The sequence below is a fragment of the Lampetra fluviatilis genome, chromosome 12, assembly GCF_964198595.1.
Source record: "Lampetra fluviatilis chromosome 12, kcLamFluv1.1, whole genome shotgun sequence".
Lineage (NCBI taxonomy): Eukaryota > Metazoa > Chordata > Hyperoartia > Petromyzontiformes > Petromyzontidae > Lampetra > Lampetra fluviatilis.
This window is the reverse complement of record NC_136286.1, coordinates 11,019,579-11,044,670: the sequence shown is the minus strand read 5'-3', so window position 1 is coordinate 11,044,670 and position 25,092 is coordinate 11,019,579. Positions and strand designations below refer to the sequence as shown.

Here is a 25,092-nt window from a genome sequence, read left to right as displayed (position 1 = left end):
TTCAAATAAGATTTATTATCAAAGATACTAAGAGGTTTGTATTTACAATTATTGATGTCATTGAAAGTGGCAGGTATTAACGTAACGTTCATTACAAAAGATTACAAAATTGCAATCGAGAACTTTTAGTATTTAACTTAAAACGTTCTAATCAACAACAATTCAGCTGAAAATTAAATAGAGTTCTCGTTCAAACTTTAAAACCGATAGCAAACAACGCAAGAAAAATGTGACATTTGCAAAATACTACATGTCAAATTCTAAAAAAGGTTCATGAGCTGGCATAGCCAAAATAATAAATATAAATTCTCACCTGTCATTCACTCAACAGATTTGCAAGAACGACATTTTATATAAAGCACTTAAAAAATACCTTCCTAATATATTCACCACGAACCAACACCGGTCCATGTAATTTCAGTGGAATGTCAACGTTTAAAAGGGGCATAGCCAATTGCAGTGCTAAATACACATCCCAATGCCTTTACAAACTACGTTTGCAATCCACGTTATATCACCGCTTGTTGTGTGGTCTGCAAGCGAGCGGCTATCGTTGACAATGTAAAGTTGGGCCATGTCGCTGGATTCCAGCTGCAATTCCTCCACTTGGTTAAACTGGCTTAGAATGTAGTTCCCCCTGGTGGCGCTCCAGCATCATCTTTAAATCGTATCCACACCGCTCTCTCAATGTGCGCACGCGGGCCTTGGACTGGGAATTACACCACTTGTTTTAACCCCCTCTAGGCAAGACTTAATACACGTCCAAGGCAGAGCACATTAAGAAGATAGCTACATGTAAAATAGAAATCTTAAACATTGGTAGTAATTGCAAATGTTCTCAATCTGCAAGGGGGCAATTTCAGCTGTGTAGCTGCAGGAAACTTTAATATCTCGGCTTCTTAATCCGTGAAAAATAAGACTAATTTCGTTATTTAGGACGTGAAAATTGTCCATCTAAACAGTCCTGCCCGACGAGTGCTGATTAAATGAAAACGTATATTATGCTGATGTTTACTGTACATCTGTAGGCTTTATTAAACACATAAAGAGCATACTAAACTACTGATAAAAACTAATGAAAGTCCAAGGCATACATTGTGTATGGCTTAGAAAAACGGGTTACCCATGCGAGTTTGTGGTTTAAGAACATTTATTTTGATAGCTGTAATGTGGAGCAGCTTCACAAAAGCATCCTCGGTAGATTCTGTGATGGAATTATTTTAGCAGAGCTGAGAAGGCATAATTTGTTTGGTTTGAAATCCAGGTTAAGCATTTAATAAAAATAGGAATTGACCAAAACTCCTATTTCTCGATTAAGGCCAATAAAAAGTCACCAAAAACCAATGATTTTAATTAATATTTATTTGACAGTCAAAAAAGTTAATACTCCCATACTCAAACTAATTGTGGGCATCTTATCCACATTGGTGGTTTTACAGCAAGTGGTGGAATTGCTGCACATCTTCGAAAGGCAGACTGGTGGTGCCTACAGGAAAAATATAACTGCATTGAAATAAGCAACAATTGTAATCTTTTTCTAAACTAAACTGCTACCGACCTATGTCTTAAGTTTTGTTAACCTCAGCTTCATCTTATTGCTGCCATCTATGAAGATATCCGATTTAAACGTTTGTATTTGCTGTCAACATCATCAGGACAACTTTTGGGCCTACCACTTGACTTAAAAAAAATGGCAGAACCTTGATGACAAGTGCGTGTGCAGGTAAATGTTTTTTATACTTAGCCGGTCAATATAGTAAGCTGCAAAATAAAGTTGGAGTTAACATATATCAGTTATGAATATCATGTTTTAGACTTGGGAGCTGGTTAGGATCAATTATAAAATGCCAAATGTTACATCGTGATCAAATACTTTTGTTGCAAGTACTTGGCTGTTGTAGGCTTTAGTTTACCATGTAATATAACGGAACGAGATGAAGCCTAGAAAAGTATTAAATAAAAGTAGTTATTAAAATTAAGGCATTCTATAAACGTATGAGCCCAAAGCATCATAAACATAATTGGTAACAAATGCAAAATGGCATGAAAACTGACCAGAGGCAAGTTACACGTCAGATTAACGACAAACTTCATTATAAAAAAGTTATTCTTATATTGGAGGCTTGCAATTTAAGTTCTTAAATAACTAAGGTTTTGTTTAAGCGTTGCACAAATTCAAATCGAGTCGGCCATCTAACGTAGGCAATTAAATGATTGTCATTTATAGATGTGTAAATTCTCGACAAGGTTCAATTTCCTGGAATCATTGATATGCGACACCAGGCAAAACGTTTGCCGCCTTCACGTCATTATCAGCTTCAAAATTAAACCAGAATGCGTCATAATGCTGGCATATTCAATGCAAACGATATTATGGAACAACACAGTGGCGGGCCTCCATCCAGAGTGGATTTGAAGTCCATTCAAGAAGACAGGCTGGTAAACGTTGCCTTCTTCTCACCTGGGAAGAGACAAATCAACAATTGCAATGATCAATCAAAGCAGTGCTTGCATATTTATAAAAGTGTGTTCGGTAATATATAGAATGTAAATGTGTGACGAGTGGCATGTTGATAAATAGCGCTAAGGACAATAAATACCAAGTTAAGTGAACAACCCTGCTAGCACTGGGTGGGGTGAAAAGGAATGTGTGGATCATTAGGATCAACCGCCATAGCTTTTAAATATTCCTGCAGACCAAATTATTTACTCAAACTACACGCCAGCAGGGCTTCATTCTTCCCACATCGACATGTACTTGCATAATAATGCGGCAGAGACCAGATTGAACTTCTCACCATAATGCGTGGAGTTTAAGTGAAACCCACCTTTGCTTTGCATTTTGGTGAAGCCGTTTTTGGATCCTGGTGGCACTGCTGAAGGCTGCTGAAAGGCGGCGGCGGCGACGCTCTTTGTGGAGGCACTCTGGAAGCGGATGAGAAGGTTTGTGTTGGCGACTTGGTATCCCTGTCGAGGACACAAGGGAGACACACACACACATGAATGCATGCATATCAAGAACCAAAAATACAAGGTCTCCACAAAAAGGTTCGCCATCCGGAGTGTCTTACTGCCCCTCAATGGTCAGTGCAATGAAATGTATCTTGCCTGAGATCCAGGGTTAGAATCCCGGAAGCCATCCAATTAATATATTGTGTTAAAGTGTAGCAAGTTGATGGTCTCAGCTCAGTCAAAGTTTGTACAAGAATACAAATTCACACAATTTAGCTTATGTCAGGCTGAGAATTAAAATGTTTTCTCACCCGAGGACGGCCGCTTGTGTTGCGACCGAAACGTCGTGTTTTCTTTTATTTATTTTTTTACCTACGTGACTTTACCGAAAGAACCAGAGAGTATGGTTTCCTGCAGTCACGAAAGCTTCAAATCAAGATTTGAGAATTTAAATTTGAGTTTGACAGTTCTGAGACACCAACTTCTGGACCCCTTCTCCAACACAGCATGGTAGTAGAATGCTCGCTGCCAGAGTTCATATTAGAAATGAATTTCTTCACAGGATGCAGATAATACGAAAAACACTATTACATGGGCAAACATGTTTGTCACTTAACACACGTTCAAGTGGGTGACTAATGCTGTAGCTCAAAGACCTGTAGAAAATGTTAAAAAGTAATTTATTACGTTATTACTTTTACATGGTGAAAGCCACTCATCGTGTATAAAGCACTCCAAGCTACCCCGGGTGTAAAGGCCGTGACATGAAAAATGCATTTACTATCATTATATGAGCAGCTCCAGATTTCCATATATAAAACCACACGGGACAGTTTGTTCCACGCAGAGACTTGGTTGTTACACAGACATCTGACATGTGCTCAACTGGGGGGGGAGCGAACGAGCGAAAATATATATATATATTTCGATTTAAAGCTTTCGTGACTGCAGGGATTCATCTTCTTGGTTCTTTCGGTAAAGTCACGTAGAATGGAAATAATAAAATAATAAAACATAATAAAATAATTCTCACGACGTTTCGGCCACAACGCAAGCAGCCGTCCTCAGGTGGAGAGCAGGTCTGTCGAGTATTATTATTTCCATTCTACGTGACTTTACCGAAAGAACCAAGAAGATATATATGTTATAAACTTTTTTTTTACCAGGTAAGGCCCACTGAGCTATGTAGCTCTTATTGAGAAGTGACCTGGCTACAAATGATAGCTCAATTAAGTGGCTTATGTGGAAATTTACAGTAGCCAAATAATCTAAACAAATGTTTCTGAATTCGGAGGGGAGAGAGGACATGCACACTCCAAATATACAGGCGTCAGGGTCGGGATCGAACCCGCGACCTCCTGTATACCAGGCGCCACGGTGGCGAGATGTAAACTAAATCCTGTGTCCACAAGAGGTTTTTTGGGCTAGATCGCATAAATATACAAATGTGTCGTTAAACCCGCCACCACCCGACACAGCCAACTAGTAAGGGTTGTCATGTAAACAGAACGTGCCAATTCTCTCACTAGTACAGCACACCGGTGTGTTGGAGAGCCAAGCCACAACATTTACAATACGGTGTCATGGAACACAAACGCTGTACATTGATTGAAAAACAACAATTCTGTATGTTAAGAGGCACAGTGACCGCAGATGCCATGGAGACACACTTCCCTTGTCATTTATAAACTCACCTGTAAGGACCACAGAGCTCTGTCAGCGGCCTCCTTGGTTGTGTAGTTCACAAACGCACACTTTCTGTCCAGCAGCATTCGGAAGCTGTGGATCTGTCCAAATCTGTCCGATTCGCAAATAAATCGGGTCAAACAAGCAGCAAACTCGCCACAGTGCAGTACACTACCCATTGAGCACGCAAAGTCGTTATTGTATATAAAGACAATTCAATACACTTTGGATTGTCTTTGTCACTGTATACAATGCATCTTGGGTCCTGCTATATTGTTCGAAATACATTTTAGATTTAACCGAAAGCACTCCAAAATAGATTTATCTTTTAAAACATTAATATTTAGTCGATATATATAAAAAACATTAAATTATCGAAACGTGCATACAATACATTACAAGCAATGCAGCAATACAGTCGCATGGACAAATCGGTGCTCATCCTAATGTTTCTGAACATGTGTAAGTCAGTGACTGCAGATGACATGGGGAGTACACAAAAGCTGGGTACCATGCACATTGTAACTGGCTGTTTAGGGGACCAAAACTGACCTAGCAAATCATCATAAAACCACTGCTTCACAGGAGTCCAATGGGAATATAATCGCTAATTCTTCCAGCACATTTTCTCGCAAGTGTGCACATATTTGAGAATATGTATTGTCAATGCAGTCAATACTTCGATGTTTGGAATAGTAATGTACCGTATACCCGCAAATAAATACTTACGGTCTAAACAGCGTTTGAAGCATGTCTTCAGTAACAGCAGAAGTCAAGTTTCCCACCCATAAAGAGACGATGCTATACCTGAGAATAAAATAAATTAACATTGTTTTAAACTGCAGACTGACAAATAAAATGGCAAAAAGTCCTTGAATAACATACCCATCATGCTCACAAGTGCATTATTTTCATTTTTTACATGCAAAAATGCCACCTTTGTATTATGGATCTTAACATCTGGAGAATGTCTCAAGTGTACGCGTATTGTTTTGCAAGTCTACCAGTAACATCATTAGATGCAAAAACATGACATTAAGCTAGGGATTCAAGTGACACGGCAACGGTGCGTTACTCACGGAGGTGGTGGAGGCACTGCAGAATTGCCCAAAGCACCATTTGAGTCTTGGGTTCTCTGTACGGTGACATCTACAGGTTGTGTAAATGCATAACATGTGCGTGAGCACACACAAATAGGATGGCTTTTTAAATAATGGTTCACTTAGTTTAACATGTCGGCTGTCACGACCAATATCATGCATACAGGTTTTTTGGGTTATATCGCATAAATATAATGTGCCGTTAAACCCGCCACCACCAGCCATTTAGTAGGGTTTGTCACGTAAACAGAATATGCCAACCTGATGATGCTAGTAACGAAATGGTATGTTCTATTTACGTGACAAACCTTACTAATTGGCTGTGTCGGGTGGTGGCGGCTTTAACGACATGTATATTTATGCGATCTAACCCAAAAAAAAAACCCGTATTATGAATGGTCCACTTGTAAAACAAAGTGTGTGGGTGCTGATGGAGCCTTTAAAACTACAATTTGGGAAGAGCCGACATTGAAAGTTACATGGATGGGTATAAAAGGTACTGTTATCGCATAACGCTCCGAATGGGTTTAATGTTTTGTCCATTGCCAAGGAGAGGATGGAATTCTTTGTTTAACAGATGTAAGTCATAATGTATCAATTTAATGTTACTTGAATTAATGTTAGGCAGCTAAAAGATAATTATCAATTACAAACCACATCCCACAATTCAAGTGAGCCTTCATGCTACTTATGTGGTATGGGATCTAAATTAAATGCATGACATTTACATGAAAAAATAAACATCTCTTAACCTAACATCTTCCACTGCTTTATTGTGTATGCTGCATCTAACTTCCCAATAGCCTACAATAAAAAGTAACCAGTTTAATTAAGGGTGTCCATAAACTACATGCTGTACCTGGGAAATAGTCCATCAATCTGCCTAAGAAAATGTAATTTGCTTTCACAAAAACTGTTAATATTCCGACACCAATTTCTATAAATGTACCACAGCTGTCCAAGATTGTACTTTGCGGAGCAAGATCGGCAACAAAATAAAAAAAAAGATTTACTTTTAAAGAATGAAATGCACGTTCCACCTTTTATCGGTGAAATTAGTTTGGGCATTACAATGCAAGTTCATGGGTATAAGCTGGCCATTTCGAACGCATGTTTCCATTCGCTTGTTCCCATACAAACATTTCTAACGTAAGAGGCTCATTTATTGAAATGGATTTACAATTTTCTAATATGATATAATACATTTACGAACACAATAAAAAATACCCTGACGTATTAGTTACAGGTTTACTTACTTGGTCGAGTACTTGGTAGTTTATGATTCTGTATCCCCATGTTGCCCACACCGGATTTTGGCAAGGCACCTGAAAACAGGAGTAGAGTTGAGATACAGGATCAGTGTTCTCAATTACAAATGCTTAACATTCTTTTGATAAGCTTGAGAATAAACACCAGTTGGCTTTACCGTTCCAAAATGGTTACAAACTTCGGTTTGCCAGCAAGTAAGAACACATGTTTTATCCAGGCAAGTAAGAATACATGTTCTATCCAGGAAAATAAGGATACAGGTTTTATCCAGGAAAGCTTGGCTGAGTTAAGAAAATTGTTTTTTTACAATGCCGATACATTGGGGATGCCATGGCCAATTACTGGAGTGTTTTACACATGTGCTAAGAGAATTGGGAGTAGCTGTGAAAAGGAGGCCAATGTGAGGAAAAAGAAAATCACACAAAAGTGAACGCAAGTTCGTGAAAAAAAAATCTCTATCCAGCTCGTCGTCCCACGCACTGCTCAAAAAGTTGGGGAGATTCACAAATAGGCAATCAACAAACCCTTAACCATAACGTGCTGGGTATAACCAAGCACCTAGATTGTATAGCTTTAACATGTTTTACCATTGCATTACTTTTGAACGGTGTATAGATTTATATTTCTCAATTAGTGTATCAATTAGTGTCTACGACTAAAATATATTACATATTTGTGATTTAACACAAAGGAATCCAAAACAAACATATTCATTGCAGTCAGTGATGCTTGCATACAATTAGAGCATATCGGAAATGCTTGCATACAATTAGAGCAGACCGAAATCAGTAAAAGTCAGTTTATTGGCGATTACTTAAGTTCTGAGTTTGTGAATTGACTAGTGTTATGGCTGCTGCTAAAATCTATACCAAACTTTCAATGTTATCAGGTAAGGCCCACTGAGCTATAAATATCTTTTCCAGATGAGAACTGGCCACAGATCATAGCTCAATGAAGTGGGGCTTGTGGAAATTTATAGCAAATACTCTAAAAACGCATGCTTCTAAATGTGAAGGGAAAAACCAGAGGACCTGGAGTAAAATCCACTCGACCATGGAGAGAGCATGCAAACTCCAAATATACAGCCGTCAGGGTTGGGATCGAACCCACGACCCCCTGTATACCAGGCGAGGTAGTTAACATCTCGCTACCGTGGCGAGATCGCCGCGCAGAGCTGTAGAATCCATCCACATCAAAAGCATCCACACTAAGCAAAGCTTACCATAGGGATTAGGACAATTATGGCAACAAATACGGCATTAAAAAAAAATAAGCTTTGGAATATGCACCTGTTTTTCGAAGCAGTGCTTCTAAAGCAGCATCCACCGTGTCATACTCCCAGATTGCAGCCTCCGACTGCTGTTGTGGAAAGCCCATCTCCTACAAGAGCACAGAGAGAAACATCAGCAAACTAGATGTGCTTTCAACTTAAACCGGTTTTCATAAATTACAGCGCTAAGCTATTCATTCCACGCTTGCGAGATGGCAAATGGCACTGAAAGCAAAAATGAATTTGCCATGAGGCGAAAATGTACACTTAACTCAAGGTTGAAGGGTAGCAATACTATATATATTCATTAAAGTTCCACCCTACTTCATCAGCTGTGAAAAATCACTCTGTATGAATACATTACGTTTGCACTTAATTATCTTATGAAAAATTGTCCAAATCCATTCGCTTATGCCTGAACTAAAAAAAAACTCCAATATGGACACACTGTATGACACTGGTGCAGTAGCTTACCATAAGACGAAGTGTTCGCACGTTCATCAGCTCTTGCTTAGCATCTTCAGACATATCTAAAGTAATCACCTGACATAATGCACTTTCTGCCTCTCTATAATGCTGTAAAATTAACAAACACACCGCATGTTTTAGTCAGAAGCTTACATGCGCAATGGAAGGTTAGTAGGCATGTAACAATTAAATAAATGCATGCACAAAATACTAGATTTATGCAAATTATATACAATGTTCGTGTTGGACTTATTGGAATGCACACAGTACAAGACAGAACATGAGAAAATCCAAAGGAAAAATAAAGTAATTGTATCCTTGAATTGTAACACCTATTCCTGACGATTCATATAATGGTGGGGGAGTGACTAATTCCATACGTAATGAGTAATAGAAACGGACATTTTTAACAAAGACTAATACTCCAAAGACCGTTCTTCTGCAGTGTCGAGAAAAAGTGTGAACCCCCTTCGGATTTTCATATTTTACATAATTCAAGCCTAAAATGTTATAAGATCTTAATCTAAGTCATAGTAATAAAGATAACCCGATTAAACAAATGAAACATAAAACGTGAATCTCTTTCAACATTTATTTATCCTCAAATTATACTGTTCAATAACCATGTGTGAAAAATTATGTGAAACTTTAGATTCAGCAACTGGTGACACCCCCTTGAGCAGAAATCACTGCAACTAAGTGTTTCATGGAACCGTTGGTCAGTCTCTCATATCTGATTTGAGGAATTTTGACCCATTCCTCCTTACAGAACTCCACGGACAGCTCGCTTCAAGTCCTGCCACAACATTTCGATGGGGTTTAGGTCTGGATTTTGACTAGGCCATTGTAAAACTTGGAATTTATTCTTCTGCAGCCATTCTTTTGGAGATGTGCTTGCATGTTAAGGATCACTGTCTTGCTGCAAGACACACTTTTGGGTCGGCTTCAGCTCACGGACGGATGGTCCTGCCATTCTCCTCTGGAGTCTTTTGATACAATGCAGAATTCATGGTTGTGTCAATGATGGCAACCTGTCCAGGTCCTGAGGCGACAAAAGCAGCTCCCCAGACCATCACATTCCCACCACCACCACGCTTGATAGTTAGGATGAGGTTCTCTATTCGAAAGCAGTGTTTTGATTTGACCAAACATAACTTTCTCATTGAGGCCAAAACGTTCTGCCTTGAGTCGTCTGTCCAGAGAACATTGTTCCAGAAGTCTTGTGGATCAGCTATGCGTTCTTTGGCAAACTTCAGACGGGCAATGTTCGTTTTGAAGAGCAGTGGTTTTCTCCTTGCTATCCTTCCATAAACACCATTCTTGTTCAGTCTTGTTCTGATGGTTGAATCATGAACTCTCCATTTGTTGACTGACAGTGTATTGGATGAGCCCCAAATCCTTAGAAATGGTTTTCTAACCCTTTCCAGACTGATGTGTATTAACTATTTTTCTGAGTTCCTCAAGATTTATTTTGATCGTGGCATTACTTGTTTCCACACTCACCTGTATGGTGAAGACCAAACTCAACGTTTTTGATCTTTATATTGGGTGGGGTATCCAAAAAACTAACCTCTGAAGATCAACCTAATTATTTAAACACCTGATTATAATTCCCTTAATTGAGCTGATACCAGGGGTTCTTACTTTTTCACATACCCTGAACCTTAATTACTCATTATTTGTTTAATTCAAACATCATTTCGTTTCAGAAGACATGGAATTTGTTAAGATAAACCCTATTGTATATTTAAGAAAAGACCGGGTTTTGAATTGAGACAACTATCATGGTAAAACTATTTAATTTCCTTAATTATCATTGGGGTTCAAACTTATTCTCGCCACTGTATGTGATAGATTGACCAATCATTGTATTATTACATGCCGTGATGGTTCTGGGCATCAAATCTGCTGGCAATGCTCAATTCGAAATCTGAACTTTGAAATTTGACCATTTGACATTAGGTAAAAACATTTGTTTTATCAGGGTGCTGCTTATAATAAAAATGGTCATTTACATAAAAATCCCTTTCAAAAGGATAGGTCAAGGTCTGAACTGAGAAAATCAGATGGACATTGTGGTGTGGAATGGAAATATTGGGTGGTGACATTTACAAGAGCAAAAGTTGTACACGATGCATTTACAAAAGTTAAATGTTGCAGTGGCATTTATAAAATCAAGGTAATTTTAATGCAAATAATATCAAACTAGTCCTTTATCATAAAAGCCAGTGAACGGTATAATGCAAATTGCACGTGAAATGTCAAAGATTGCAAACACAGCAACCTTACCTTCAATCCAATGCAAGCCCGCGCTTTTCTAAAGTATCCTCGTGCCCATATTGGGTTTATATTTATAGCTAACTCAGCATCCATCAAGGCATCATTGTACTTTCCAAGACGCTCAAAACAATAGGATCGATTCCCAAAATACCTGGTTAATAATGACACAGATTATAAATATAATCAAAATGACAGACCATCTAAATCATAAACGATGAGAAACAAGAGGAGCTACATTTTACAAAAATGTGCCTATGATCACTGTGTAGCTATATACTAAATGCGTATTTCTGAGACGTCTTTCATCAAGGATGATCTAAACATGTGGTTAAGAATTGGCAAACATCTAATTAGAAAAAAACCACAACAGAAATAATTTGCTGCCTTAGCTACACCAGTTGTGATTGGCAGTGTTTCTCTTCTTGAGAACTTAGGATAATGAACAACTTTATCATACAACATTTTGCCTTTAGAATGCATTATTGCCTGTCACACACAACGTTGAACTGCCAAGTTACTTCCTATCAACTCAAATTGGCTGTATAATATTAGTATTCAAATTTAGCTTAAAAAATGTCAAGTTACACAAAGGGAGTTGACTTACCGAAAATCTTGCGGATATAACTTAATTGCTTCAGTAAACTTCTCAATGGCTTCTGCATAACTCTGTTTACTTGCCAACTCATTACCTTGCACTGTTTTGGAACAAGACGAAGTTGCAAGAAGTTAAGATTTGAAAAACAGTTCAACGGACACATTTATGTGCAGACCACTTGGCTGAACCCAAAATAAATATGGATTACAGTGTGTGTGTGTGTGTTAATGGACACAATAAATGCAATTGAACCCTTTCCCATTGCAGTATGTCTTTCGACCTCTAGACTTATCGAGGCTCCTACAAGGCCATGCGAGAAGGCATGAGGCATATAGTTTGGCACCATCTATCATAATACGGTCGTGTCGCGGCGAGTATAGTGTCTTTAAAAAGAATAGCGCTACGCCTCTCTAAATAAAATTAATGCGAACTACTTGCAACTTGCAGATGTCTCGGAATGGGAAAGGGGCATCCTGCGTACAATGTAAATAATGTTTAACGTTGTATGCAAGTTGCACGATATTATTTTCAAAGAATGAAGCCAATGAATTATTTAATCTCTTTCTAGATAATTCTTGTTATATGCCATGAGTGATTCCAATGTTAGATAAAGGCTGTGCTGGTTCGATTATTTAATAGCATTTTACAAGGGTTGTGAAAGAATGTCATATTACAAGCTTTTTCCTGGACTTAAAAAACCCAGTACAAAACTGACTTTTGAGAGATTAACCTTACCTGCAAACTGTACACTCCATTGAGCTAACTCGTCAGGACTTGGTTTCTGGGGTACAACATTGGCGGGAACCTACGGAGAGAGAGCAAGCAGTGGAGTTAGTGCAGTGCGTTTGAGATGACAAAAACAGATGAAATTGCATTATGCATGAGATTAGATTAAGAAGCACATTTCATTAACAGAAAGAGCAGGTGGAAAACAACACCGGCCAAATCATATGCAGTGTAATTGGATGTGGCATGGTGACAATCTAAATGTTCTAATAAAAAAAGATTTTCTTCATACGCTTAGAGTACAAATGTCTGACACCTTGGGAGTGTGATTATTTTAAAATAAGCATGACTTAATCTTTACCTTTGTAGGCTTTTCTTCTTTAACTGGGACTGGCTTTTCCTTGCTTTTCACTTTTTTGTCCACTTTGGTATGCTTTGGCTGTTGTTTGCTTGCAACCTTGGCAAAAAAGGCACTACCCATATCCCACTCAGGTTCCTGAAAAATACCACATTTCATACACTTCATTCAAGCTCTGCTCATCCAAACACATTTTATCAGAAAATTATGTTGTCAAAGTGTAATGTTAAATTCCCTCCGTAAATTCCCAAAACATTCACTTATTTTAATTGATTATCCTTCATTTCCAACCTGCCTCCAATCTCCAACCGTCATCCATCCCACCTCCAACGTAGGTCTCTCTCTTCTCTACACACGATTAATGGGGATTTAAACATCCATCTGTCCAATTCCATCTTGGCCAACTTCCAGCCAAAATGCATCTCATATCCCAGTCATTCCTATGTCAACGCAATCTCCTCACTTTCACCTGTCACCTTTAGGAGGCCACCATCTCATTAACCTCTTGTTTTCAATCCCTAGATCACCTCCGTCCAAATCACCTCTTAATATATTTTTTCTTCCACTTGGCAAAATCTTTTTAGTTTTAAGGTTGAACGTCACTTCTATGCTGATGACACCCATCAACTCAAACTGGCTGCCACTTACACATTGTGCCTTAATGTAGTCTCATCTTGGATTGGTAGCAACGTTCTCCAGTTCATATTGACCAGACTGAAGCATTTATTTAGAAAAAATGTTCACTCAACACATTTCCACGTGGGGAAACAATGATACAGCTCAAAGTCCTGGGCAAAGATTTAACGAAGTTAAGCAAATTTCCTGATTGTAAATGAACATATCACTTTATATATGACATGAGATCATTTGACATCAGTGTGGATAGCAAAACAATAGGCAGAAGCCATGTAAAAACACTCGACCAAATGGCAGACATCTCATCCACACATGTGTAGTGTTGTAATTATTGACGAATAAAATTCGAGGCAACACTATTTATTGTCTTTTCTCGACACGGTCCCTAACACACACAAGGAGTATAACGGTCCCCCTTACCCAATACCTGGGGAGGTATGGCCTCCGGACTCTGCGGGACCTAACACTGGTCACCCGTTAACCTATCGTCCTCCGGCTGGGAACTAGGGGAGGGCTATCTGACCCGACCCTCCTGGTCCGTGGGTCCTGACCACTGGCCTCACCGACCTCTACAACCCTCAGAAGGACTGCAGAGAGCTTGGGTCCAGGGTCCTCTCTACCAGGGACCTATTCTCCCCTGACCACTGGCCTGAGCTCCAGCCCTTAGAAGGACTGTAGAGCTTGGGGTCCAAGGTCCTATTCTTCAGCCCGGGCTTCAGTCTTCGGCATGTAAATAACCGAGCCAGAGCTCCGAGCGCTCTGGCTTATATACCGGTTCGTGGCTTGCTCCGCCCTGGCCACGCCCTCTTTCTAGAACTCTCTGGGCCAACCTGGAAGGTGACGTCATTCCCCCGGTTCCCCCCACCCAAGGCCCGAGCGAATGTGTCTCAGGATCCGTTACTGGGATCCGCCGTTGCCCTCTGTGTGACCCCCACGGCATTTGCCCTGGCGAGGTAACGCGCTGCACCCTATTGACAATCAGTGGTACTGCACGGCTGTGGAATGGTGAGTGACAATCACCCCGACACATGTATATATAACCACACCATCCTAATACTGATCCCTCCCATTGGCTCCCAAACTGATCCCATATTAACTTCAAGATCACACTTATGGTCTATGGACTCGCCCTCAACTACCTCTCATCATTTCATCTCACCTTATACCCCTTCATGCACTCTGATTTAACAACCAAGGCTTTCCGCTTACAACCATCGTCCACCTTTGCCCAGTCAAGTCACTCTCTTTCCTCTGCTTCACTGGTATAGAACTACCTTTTTGCAACAATCTCGATTCAAATTCAGCCTCAAAACCTTCCTTTTTATATCTGCGAATGTGTGGCTGCCTCTTTCTCTCCCTAATATATTTCTCCTTTCCCCTAAAGGCACATGTCGCAGTGTTCTGTCGTGTCTTGAGATGCGGTTGCATGTAGATGCTATCAAAATACAAATTTTAATAGAAACAAGTGTTTTAGACGGCAGGTTATCAAACTAACAGGTGGGAATATGTAGCCCCCAATATTGTAAGGAATAAAAATGTTAAGTTGATAAACCCACCTCTCCTGGATACACACTTGCATATTATGAAGATTGGTAACCCCCCCCCCCCACGTCCACATGAAGCAACTCAAAATCACAAGGTAACTGTGAAATGCATCGTCAAATGCTACAGCAGTGGTGCAAAGCTATAACTTGAGCCGCACAGCAACAACACCGAGAGCAAGTCCCAACAGGGGCTCCTTTCTGTTTGGAGTTTGTGTTCTCCCCCTATTCTGCATGGGATTCTTCCAGCTTTGCCGATTTCGTCCCATAATTGAAAGTAAACAACGTAACTGGCATTGGCCAAACATACCAATGCTGAATAATTCTGCAAATTGCGTAATTTGGATAATACGTAGCAAAAGCATGCCCTCCTTGGCAGGACCCTCTCGAAGAGTATGAGACTCAGCGAGGCTTTGCTGGGAGAACAAGTGTAATAATACAATAATATCCTGTACAGTCCGAAACTGGGACTGCGTAGCACATGTTTGTGCGATGTCGAAATGGAGCTCACAAAGTCTGCAATGCCGTTGCATGCCGTTACATTTTGAGCATCGGAATTCCAATTTTCCAAATTTTTTCCAACAAACACAAGGGGTCCCCCCCCAATAAATGGTTATATGTAGTAAACAATACATCTGCTCATTATTCTGAGGACACAATACCCTCTATATACCCAACCTCCTCGATTCTCAACCATTTTACCAAGGTGTGTAATGAATAATTAGGCACATAACAATTGACCTCCACCATTCCTCAAAGCCAGAGAGATTTGATTTTCACAATTTGTAGATGCAATTCAAGGCTTACTTTTTGCCTTATTTTTACAGCTTAATTTGTCATAATTTGCTCCAATACCCCTGAAAGTAACAATAGCATACAATTTGCATAAATTATAAAAATTATCCTCACACAAGGGCATTGGGAATGATCTGAGCCAATGAGTCGTTTCATGCCCAGTGTTAATTACAGGACTGAATGCTTTTAATCATATTTAAAATAACCGTTATTTACACAAGTTATCAGTGTAATATTCATTAGAAAACAACCTATACGATTCAAGATACATCCATATATGTTGGCAGTACAGTATTTCAAGACAAGCCAGTGGAACAGCGTAATAAAATGTTCAAGTCAATCGTGTACTACTTCTAGATTTGAAGCTTTCGTGACTGCAATGAATCATATTCTTAGGTTTTTTCGGTAAAGGCACGTAGGTAAAAAATTAAAATTAATAAAAGTGAAATAAAAATAAAATAAAAAATTTAAATCACGACGTTTCGGAGGCAACACAAGCTTCCGTCTTCAGGTGGAACCGTCACAGCACGATAGCTGTATTAAGTGCTGTGACGGTACCACCTGAAGACGGAAGCTTGTGTTGCCTCCGAAAAGTCGTGATTTTTTTTTACTTTTATTCATTTTATTTTTTTACTTACGTGACTTTACCGTGTACTACTTGTTATACAATACAAAAGGAGGGTAAAGTAAGCGGATGCTGTACTTACGTCTTCAGAATCCGAAGACTCCTTCTCGGCACCGTTTACGTAGCCGTTGCCACGAATCTTCTCCGAAGCAGGGCGTGTGTACGAATGTACAGGCTCCCTATGCGAAGGTGCATCCTTTGCTTTCGCCTGTTTGGCATGTCCATTCGACTTCACTTCAATGCTAACACTCTTGTTATCGTGAGTCTCTGAATATGAAGCAGCACCTGCGTTGTGGTCTTTGGTGCCCGAGAACGCGGGTGGACTCGTATTTTCTTTATTACTAGCTTTAGTTACGGTCCTCCCTTTGAGGGCATCATCAGCTCCTGCCCCTTTCTTAGAGTCCATTGTAAGAGGTCCAGGTTTTATAGTGGGTTCCTTATTCACAGTTTTGCTTTCAGCAGCTACTTCTGTTTCTTCTTCATTTTCACTTGAATTATCCAAACACACACTCTGAAACACAAGACGGATAATACGACTCAGGATTGATGCTTTGGGGAAGCAAGGAAGAGAACCGCCATTAGAAATCGCAAAAAACATTGTTTTTTATTATTTAAAACAACGATTGAGACGAAAGCGAGTGTTCAACATGGGCAGGAGGAATCAATGAGTGACGTTCGCGGGAACCATGGTAATAGCGATAGAAGAGCGATGAGGCCAAATGACCACCAGTGACTGAGCGATTGGAGTGAATTAGTGCTGGATCAATCAAATTAACTTCAACCCCAGGTACGACAAGTGTGGGGGGGGTCCCATTTTTTATGCTCCAAAAAAGTAACAAATAAATTGTGTTGCAACCAGCACAAAGAGGAGGTTGGGGCCTTTCGACGAGCCATTGTTTTTTTTATCTCACCAAAGTATGAAAGGAATGGGACGCACCTAATATGCCCACAAGTGCATTTTAACGCCCACATGCAACGTGCACAGAACGGATCAAAATACACACAATGCCGAAATGTTGTATCACCAACCCCAAATATGCAGTTGCCTACTGGTCTCCAAGACCATATAAGAATGAGATCAGGTTTCCAACTTCAAAGCCTACGTGTCCCCTCTTAACGTTATTGATAAATACTGACACAAGCAGTTACTCAAATTAGCAAATAGCATGGATAATTAGATAAAAAATGATATATGGTAGAATAAAAAGCCTCTTGCATGAACAGTACACTATTAGTATGTATATTGGTTGACATGTTCATTGCAAATACCACTTATATAGGCATTATAAACACGTATTAAACCATAATATACTGTGTAGCTTCATGAAGTTCTGAATTAATCCGATTTAAGTGTAGTAAATGAATAGACATCACAATGCATCCAATAAATCACTTTCAGCAGCGGTGACATTTCTTGGCACCTGTGCCTTAACCTGATTTCTGTGCTTAAGGGTGGAATGGAAACAGACCCCAGGACATTGTGGTAAAAAGACAATGCCAACATCGAGAAAAAAAACTGCGTATCATATCAACTCCAATCAGCTGTAATTACATTAGACAAACACACCTCTTTATCATCTTCGGGATTTGTATGGCGTGCTTTAACTACTCTTTCTTGCTGTTTTCTTTCCTTTCGCCTCTGTGGACAGTAGATCATTTTTAACATGAAAAATAACAGCACCCATTTATATAATTGTAAAAGGCAAGACAAGCTTCAAACACTTGTGTTTTAATTACAGCTAAATTATATATAAACAGTAAAGCTAAAAAAAAACATTAAAGAAAGCATCAACACTTCAGTAAATGCATGACACATTTATATTTCCAAACAATTATGTAGAATCAAAAATATCCTTTATGAATAACATTCTTTAATATATATTTGTAAAAAATAACATGCATCATTTGAGGGGAAAAAAACATGTGTTAAGTTATAAATACTGGTAAGTTAAATGTATACTGGAGTATAGAAAAGTCCTTGTGTTGTTATTATTTACTCAGATGGACGACATTTACTGCTATGTATTAAAGCTGATGACAAAGGAAATATACTCTGTCCATAACACAATTGTATTTCAGGTGGAGTTATTTGCAGAGAACGTTTTATGTATTTATTGGTCTTATCTGGTTTGACAATTAGTTTTAAACATGGGACCCAAATTGAACCAGGAGGTACACATAACTTAAGATGCAAAGCAAAAAAACTTTCCCAAAGCAAATAGAGCCTTAACAAACGTCAGAATACAACCATTCCAAGTAGGCTTTTTAGCCACTAATAAAATCCACTATCGCCTTGCAGTCGACAGAAATTACGAGTAAGAAAGAGTAGAAGTTATTTCATTAAGTTCTTCAATAAAGATCCATTTGTTGTCACGACAAGCGAGGTTGTACACGTTGCTTTGCTCCTAAATCAACGGTGGTAAGAGTTTGAATTAAGTGGCTGGAGATCCAGCTGTTTTGATGTTACCATGCCAGACCTTTGAAAACAAATCTTCCAATGATATAAACACACTTTTACATTGCATAACGTAAGGACACCTAAGAGTATATGGTTCATGATAATTCTGCAAAACAAACCTGCTTTTTAGATTTACGTTTCTCGGTCTTCTTTTTAGCATTTTGCTCTTCCTGTATAAGATCTGCTGCATTTTTATTTGCTTCCTGTAAGTAAACACCAGACAATTTTAACAAACAAAATCACCTTCATAGTAATGACATAGCTACAAATTGTTTGCGTCGAAATGGTTTTACACAAAATCAAGGTTTAGATGAAAATCACATAAGAGGGCTTCATAAAATTATGTTGTGAAGTTTCTCCATTGCAGGCAATGATTTCAGAAAATATTATTAATCATGCATTACCCCCCCCCCTTTAGTTTCAAGACATAACCATTATCGCACGCATAAAAAAACCATAAATATTGCGACGTTAGCTACGTACCTCGACTGTGATTGTGTTGTACGTGGTCTTGCCCATGTGAGCTGTGGAGGTGGTGCTGCTGGCATGCGTGCGATGGTAAGGGTCACGGCCGCCCTGGCGGGGATAGGAGTTGGGTTCGCGATAACCCCTGCTTGGGTTAAACAGATATTCCATATCGCTGTCATCCGATGAGTAAAACTCGTCTCTATCTCCATTGATGAATACTGTAAAGGGTGGGATTGGCGGTGGTAAAATGTTGAGACAAAATTAATACAGCATGCTGTATACAGTCACAAGCACGCCAGCCCGTTGAGATTCGCATGTAATTCACATGAAGTATCCTGCCTAGAAGTTACCAGGCATTACATTTGAAAGACTTCATTCTATGGGAATTCAAATGTTCAAACTCAAAAATCTTTGGCCCCTTGGTGACAAGAGCCTAAAACAGCATACATGTATCTAAAAGTGAGGGGAAAACATATTTTTTTATTATATACACTGGAAAGCATTTCTACAAACTTCCAGCAAATCTCATGCATCTTAAGACTTCAAATGCCTCCTGTGTGAATGGGACTCAAACACAACCACAAAGAAACCACAAGTGTTTGTAAACTTGAATATTTTTTTACAAAGAGGATTATTCAATCTGTGCTTGTGCACCCACTGTCAATGAAATCCCTTGTTTTTTTTGTATTCAGGTAACCTATCACTGCACTAAGACTTACTTAAGAAAATAAAATTGGTAACAAACAACAAAACATAGTCTATTCAAATATCCATATATGTAGTTTATGAAATAACAATAACATAGTTTTATCATAAAATGTATACATTAGCATGTATTGTTCTTAAACTTTTAAGGAGGATGAAATGTTTATTTTATCAGAGGTTCATCTGGCCCTTGGCACAGAACATCGATTTATCAAAAGATGCTTCTCGCATGTAGAGTCATTAGATTATTAAGAGAAAAACATAATAATTCTTTACCTGGTAGTGTACATGATTGTGTTTGTTTGTTCACTCACCAAAACGCGGACGATAAAATGGGAATCCACCCCCGGCTCCAAAAAACATCATGTTGAATAAATCCAGCATTTCATCCTAAAAAAGGTACAAAATGAAACGAGACAATAAAATTGACTGATCAACCACAACACATTTTCAAAAAATATGATATTGTAGTATAAGTGTGCATTACACATTTATATTCATTTTATTGGTGGCTTACCAAGCTCATGTGAGCCTCGTTTTTCTCTGCAGTAAGAAGTTGGTATGCTCCCGTAACTTGCTGAAATTTCTGCATTGTACAAAAGGAAATTCAAGTTATGACAGAGGCTGAACCCTTAGACGAAGCGATATGTGCATTATTATTTCACGTTGTCTTCAGCTAGAAAGTCTATACTTCACAAATTGGGGGATTGAACAACGGAAAAGCCTGTCAAGTGTGTCATGGGCTTGGCAGCCTGTGATTGTAACAACATCCGACAGCTCTCACGTATAAGAAAACGGATTAAAATTCAAAGAAAATGTTATAGTCCTCGGCAAATTGCAATGATGTAAGGAGTGGTTTCCTCGGGATTATGACATCAAACCAACTGCACCAGCCAATCAGCTGCCAAGAAAACCCCATGCAACATGGCCGGCATGGTCATCCATGCAACACGGCTGGCATAACTTTCAGCTGTGTACTTCAGCCGGTTTGCGGTGGAGGCAAGTATATTTAGGCTCTCAATGTTATTAATATTAGCCTTGATCACGCCTTACTTTAGGATGCGTGGTTGTCTCAACTCCACGATTAAATTTGACTTACAAAAAGTGTTCTCTTTACCCAGATTAACATCATTTTCAAGATTCATTACGTGCTTCTGGACTTGGACCCCAGGGAATAGCGATCTGTGCAAAATCAATGTTCTCTCAAGTAAACAGCCTTGTTGGTGCATTAATACGTGATGTGGTATTTGAACATCCCATGTATCAATGTACAATGCTCAAAATGCACAAATATTACAACTATGCTGATATTTAGAAACAGTACAATGCTGATCAATTGTATTTCACCAGGCATGAGTGATCATAATAAAATGTAAAATATTACGAGCATATGTGCCACCACATTAAAATAAAATATACCAATCACTCCCTGCCACTCACAATGGTAGCAGCTTCACTGTTATTATTCTTATCTGGATGCCATTCCAGAGCAAGCTTCTTGTATGCAGATTTAATTTCTGCTTCAGGTGCTCCTGTAAATAAAAACAAGTACCCATTAAATACGAGGCCAACAATAACGCTTTACCAACCTAAACGTTATGACCAGCTGTTAACACTGTGCTTAAAGTGATGCCGTTCGATCCATTAACGAAGGTAAAAATACATAAAACAATCATTTTTTATAAACGCCTTCACTGTACCATGCAAGATGAGTAAACAACAGCATAAAGTACATATTAACAACAGTAGTGTTAATCAAACCTATTCTTTTAATTAAAAACAATATCATGCATTGCATTCTCCAGGACATCAACTGTTCAAAATCAATTACGCTTAAACCAACTTTCGCAGCTAAAATCTTCTAATGAATCTCCATTAAAAAGTCAATAAGTATTCGCATCATTATTAAGAATATAATGATCAAAATAACGTCGAATTTGAAATGCGTAGTATATATGATTTTGCGTCAAACTGGGACCCCGTAGCACAAGATAGGTCGGCAATTCAGCAGCATTGATTCATGCAAAGCCTCTCATTGCTGGTAGCTACCAGTCCACAAGTTTCTTGTTTTGTTCATCCCAATAATACTTTCAGTTTCATTTATTAGGTATAGCCCTGAGACATTCGGCTCTTGAATCGGGTGCAACCGCAACAAGCAAAAACAAGAAACATCTTAAAGTGACTACACGCAAACAGAAAAATCCAGGAAAAAACAGCAAAGTCTTCCAGAAAAAGCACCGCATATCAATGCTGTGTGCAAGGTACCAATTGTATGTATACTGTAGGTAACCCCAAGCCAGATTGAGGCAACCATTTGAAAAACGGCATTATGATCACGATGATGGCAAGAGTCGAATGAGATGCAGTATTGCAGTCGCTTATTCAAGTGAAGCGTGTGTCTGTATATTAAACAAATAAAGTGGAATAACAGCAAGTTGCTAAGTGATAACCAACTCGCTCGAAAAACATGAGTGGCTCAGGAATTCACCCCCAGGACGTTGTGGTACATACACACACAACCATACGCAATACGTATACAGTATGTACACTATACATACACGAGTGTTTCACCAATTCATATACAATACTTCCTATATACTGTATACCAATTTCCCCCCCTTTGTATGCGTTTTAAAGTTGACAGCATTTTAGCTTTACATTCGACAGTATTTACCCAAACTTGCAGTAACCGTTGCAATTTGTCTTTAAAAGGTATTTTATATTCTAGAGTACTGTACTACGTGTGTGTGGTGTGTTTGCGTACTGTAGTACAGCGTTGTGTATTTTTAAAATCTTTGTGTATATCAAAGTATATTCTTTGAACTGGCATATATATCCTGTGTTTGGCATTACCTAGTGCCTTTATAGCAAGTGCGTAGGTCAGTGATGGGGACTCTTCAATTAGTTTACACGGCCATGTATTGTTGTGATGTTGTGAATGTATACATTTAGATACTTAAAGTGGCCTCGTTTCTCAGTAGCCGATGACCAAATAGTAGATTTTCCCAAATATCGGAATATAAGCGGAGCTGAGCCTGGATAGTGTGCTTAGGTAAACAAGCTGCAATCTCCAACCTGATGAATCATAGACAAATAAACATGGGGTGGGGTAATCGTGATCATCCAGCAGTGGATTGCCAAATGGGTTATCCTAGTGCCGGTTAACAGTGAAATTTATTGACGAAGTGCACCGAAAATGCCCAACAATGCGTTGTCTGTAGTGTGTGTGGCATGGTTTAAAACCGGCGTCTACAATGCCTACGAGTTGTATGGTTTAAACAAGCACGCGTGCTTAGGTCAAGTGTATTTGTATATACATTGAGATTGCTTGTGTTAATAGTATACACTACGTCATAGTTTTTCGCGAGAACATGTTATTATTCATCATAATACATGTTTGGGTTAGGTCACAATGATCTGGTAACTTTTCTGATGTTCTAACCCTCCCACCGTTATTGTCAAACAAGTTAAGATTGTAAAGTGTAATGTCATTTTCTTTGGCCATGTCTGATAAGCACGCATGACTACGTACGGTGCGAAAGAAGTTCAACGTACACAATCAGATTATTTATATACTGGAGGAATCCGATGAGCTATGAAGATATTTTTTCAAAGATGTCCAGTAGGAGCGGGTCAGAACGCAACAACAAACACCACAAAACACGATAAGAGTGCAAAGTATTGTACAAGAAATGCAAACCAAGGACTTTAAACTATATATATAAATAACACATTTTTTTGTATCTTACCAGGCAAAGCTAACAGAGCTCTTAGCTTCTTTTTCGGAAGCGATCTGGCCACAAATGATAGCCCAACAAAGTGGCTTACGTAGAAATTAATTGCAGCAAAACTATCGAAATAATACATCGCGTGAATACATATTTGGGCAGATCATTACTTAGGTGGCGTAACCCAAAAATCTATACCGATTAATTACTCGTTTTGAATTGTTTGGCCTAGAACACGTGCACGCACGTGCACGCACGCAAACCATGCCGTGCAATGTGTGGACACAACCACCAGAGAAACGTCGCGGAGCACTCGAATTGTACACGTTTACACACCGGGTGTGCTAAAGTAGTCATTATTGTCACGCTTACGTGACACAAACTCTTTACTCGTTGGCTGTGTTGGTTGGCGGGTTAAACGACACGTTTATATTTACGCGATCTCACCCAAACAAACACAAAACGACCTTAACTATGGTTTAAATTGGTCGCGAAAGCCCTAGTACGTGTTAAAACAAATAGCGTTGTGTCGTTTCTCGTGTACACGCGATCACAACTCACCATTGGGTAGGCCCAGCACAGCGTACGCCTCCTGACGGGTCAAACTCATGTCGGACAAAAACACAACCAGCGACTTAACTCAACAATTACGAAATACGACTTGCACCCACCCACCCACACTCTCGACTATATATTAAAACTAAAACAAAAACCCCTTCCTACAATAATCAACCGCGCGTCCACACCTCGGCAACATCAACGCGAGCGTCAAACGTGAGTGTGGGTGGGCCACAGAGCGGGCGCGTAGACAATGCGAACGAAGCACGAAGACGCCGCTCTCTGATTGGTCGCGGTCAAAAGAAATCCGGAACGTCGGCTGATTGGTCAAACGCCGACCCCCCCCCCCTGCGATCCCTCATATTATGCGGCTTTTCTATTGGCTGTTTGATCCTTTCGCAGAGTCAGGCCACGCCTACTTCCGTGCGGGTTCCCCCCCCACCCCCCCTGCCCCCACCTCTCTCTGTCCCGTACTTTCGGGTTGCTTTCGGTAATGACGTCACGCTCGGGGTGTTTTAATCGATCCGCGTGTTCGGCGAACACATTAGAATCGATTATTGCGTGTAACGGTACGAATGGATCGATTTTGTTGGATTTTCGATTCTCGTTTATGTTATCTGACGAAGGGCGCATGCTTTCCGGAGTATTGTTTTGTTTTTAACAATATAATTTCCACAGATTGACCTTTCGATATACGCACTGTTTCTAAATGTCATCCGCTTTAAACTGCATCTGACCTATTAACTCGAATATTGTACAAACACACTGCATTGTACAGGGCGGTCCGGATGTATTGTGACCTCCCCCCCCCCCCACATTTAATCCTCTAAAACTTAATGTTTCCAAAATAACGTTTATTTAAAACCGAAATTAA

General features: G+C 39.4%; 1 protein-coding gene across 1 annotated transcript; it reads right to left on the bottom strand.

The window, feature by feature from the left end:
- Positions 1 to 24,467, bottom strand: LOC144935170 (uncharacterized). Its single transcript, XM_078861635.1, has 20 exons — positions 24,222 to 24,467; positions 21,373 to 21,464; positions 20,450 to 20,518; positions 20,247 to 20,322; positions 19,243 to 19,445; positions 18,879 to 18,962; positions 17,869 to 17,940; positions 16,384 to 16,812; positions 12,708 to 12,842; positions 12,356 to 12,425; positions 11,630 to 11,720; positions 11,035 to 11,176; positions 8,752 to 8,853; positions 8,297 to 8,387; positions 6,995 to 7,063; positions 5,718 to 5,787; positions 5,368 to 5,445; positions 4,647 to 4,749; positions 2,829 to 2,967; positions 1 to 2,461 (listed from the first exon to the last, which is right to left on the bottom strand). Exons 1-20 carry the CDS (start codon positions 24,268 to 24,270, stop codon positions 2,424 to 2,426), a joined length of 2,202 nt encoding a protein of 733 aa, XP_078717761.1. The 5' UTR covers positions 24,271 to 24,467; the 3' UTR covers positions 1 to 2,423.
- Positions 24,468 to 25,092: the final 625 nt, after the last annotated feature.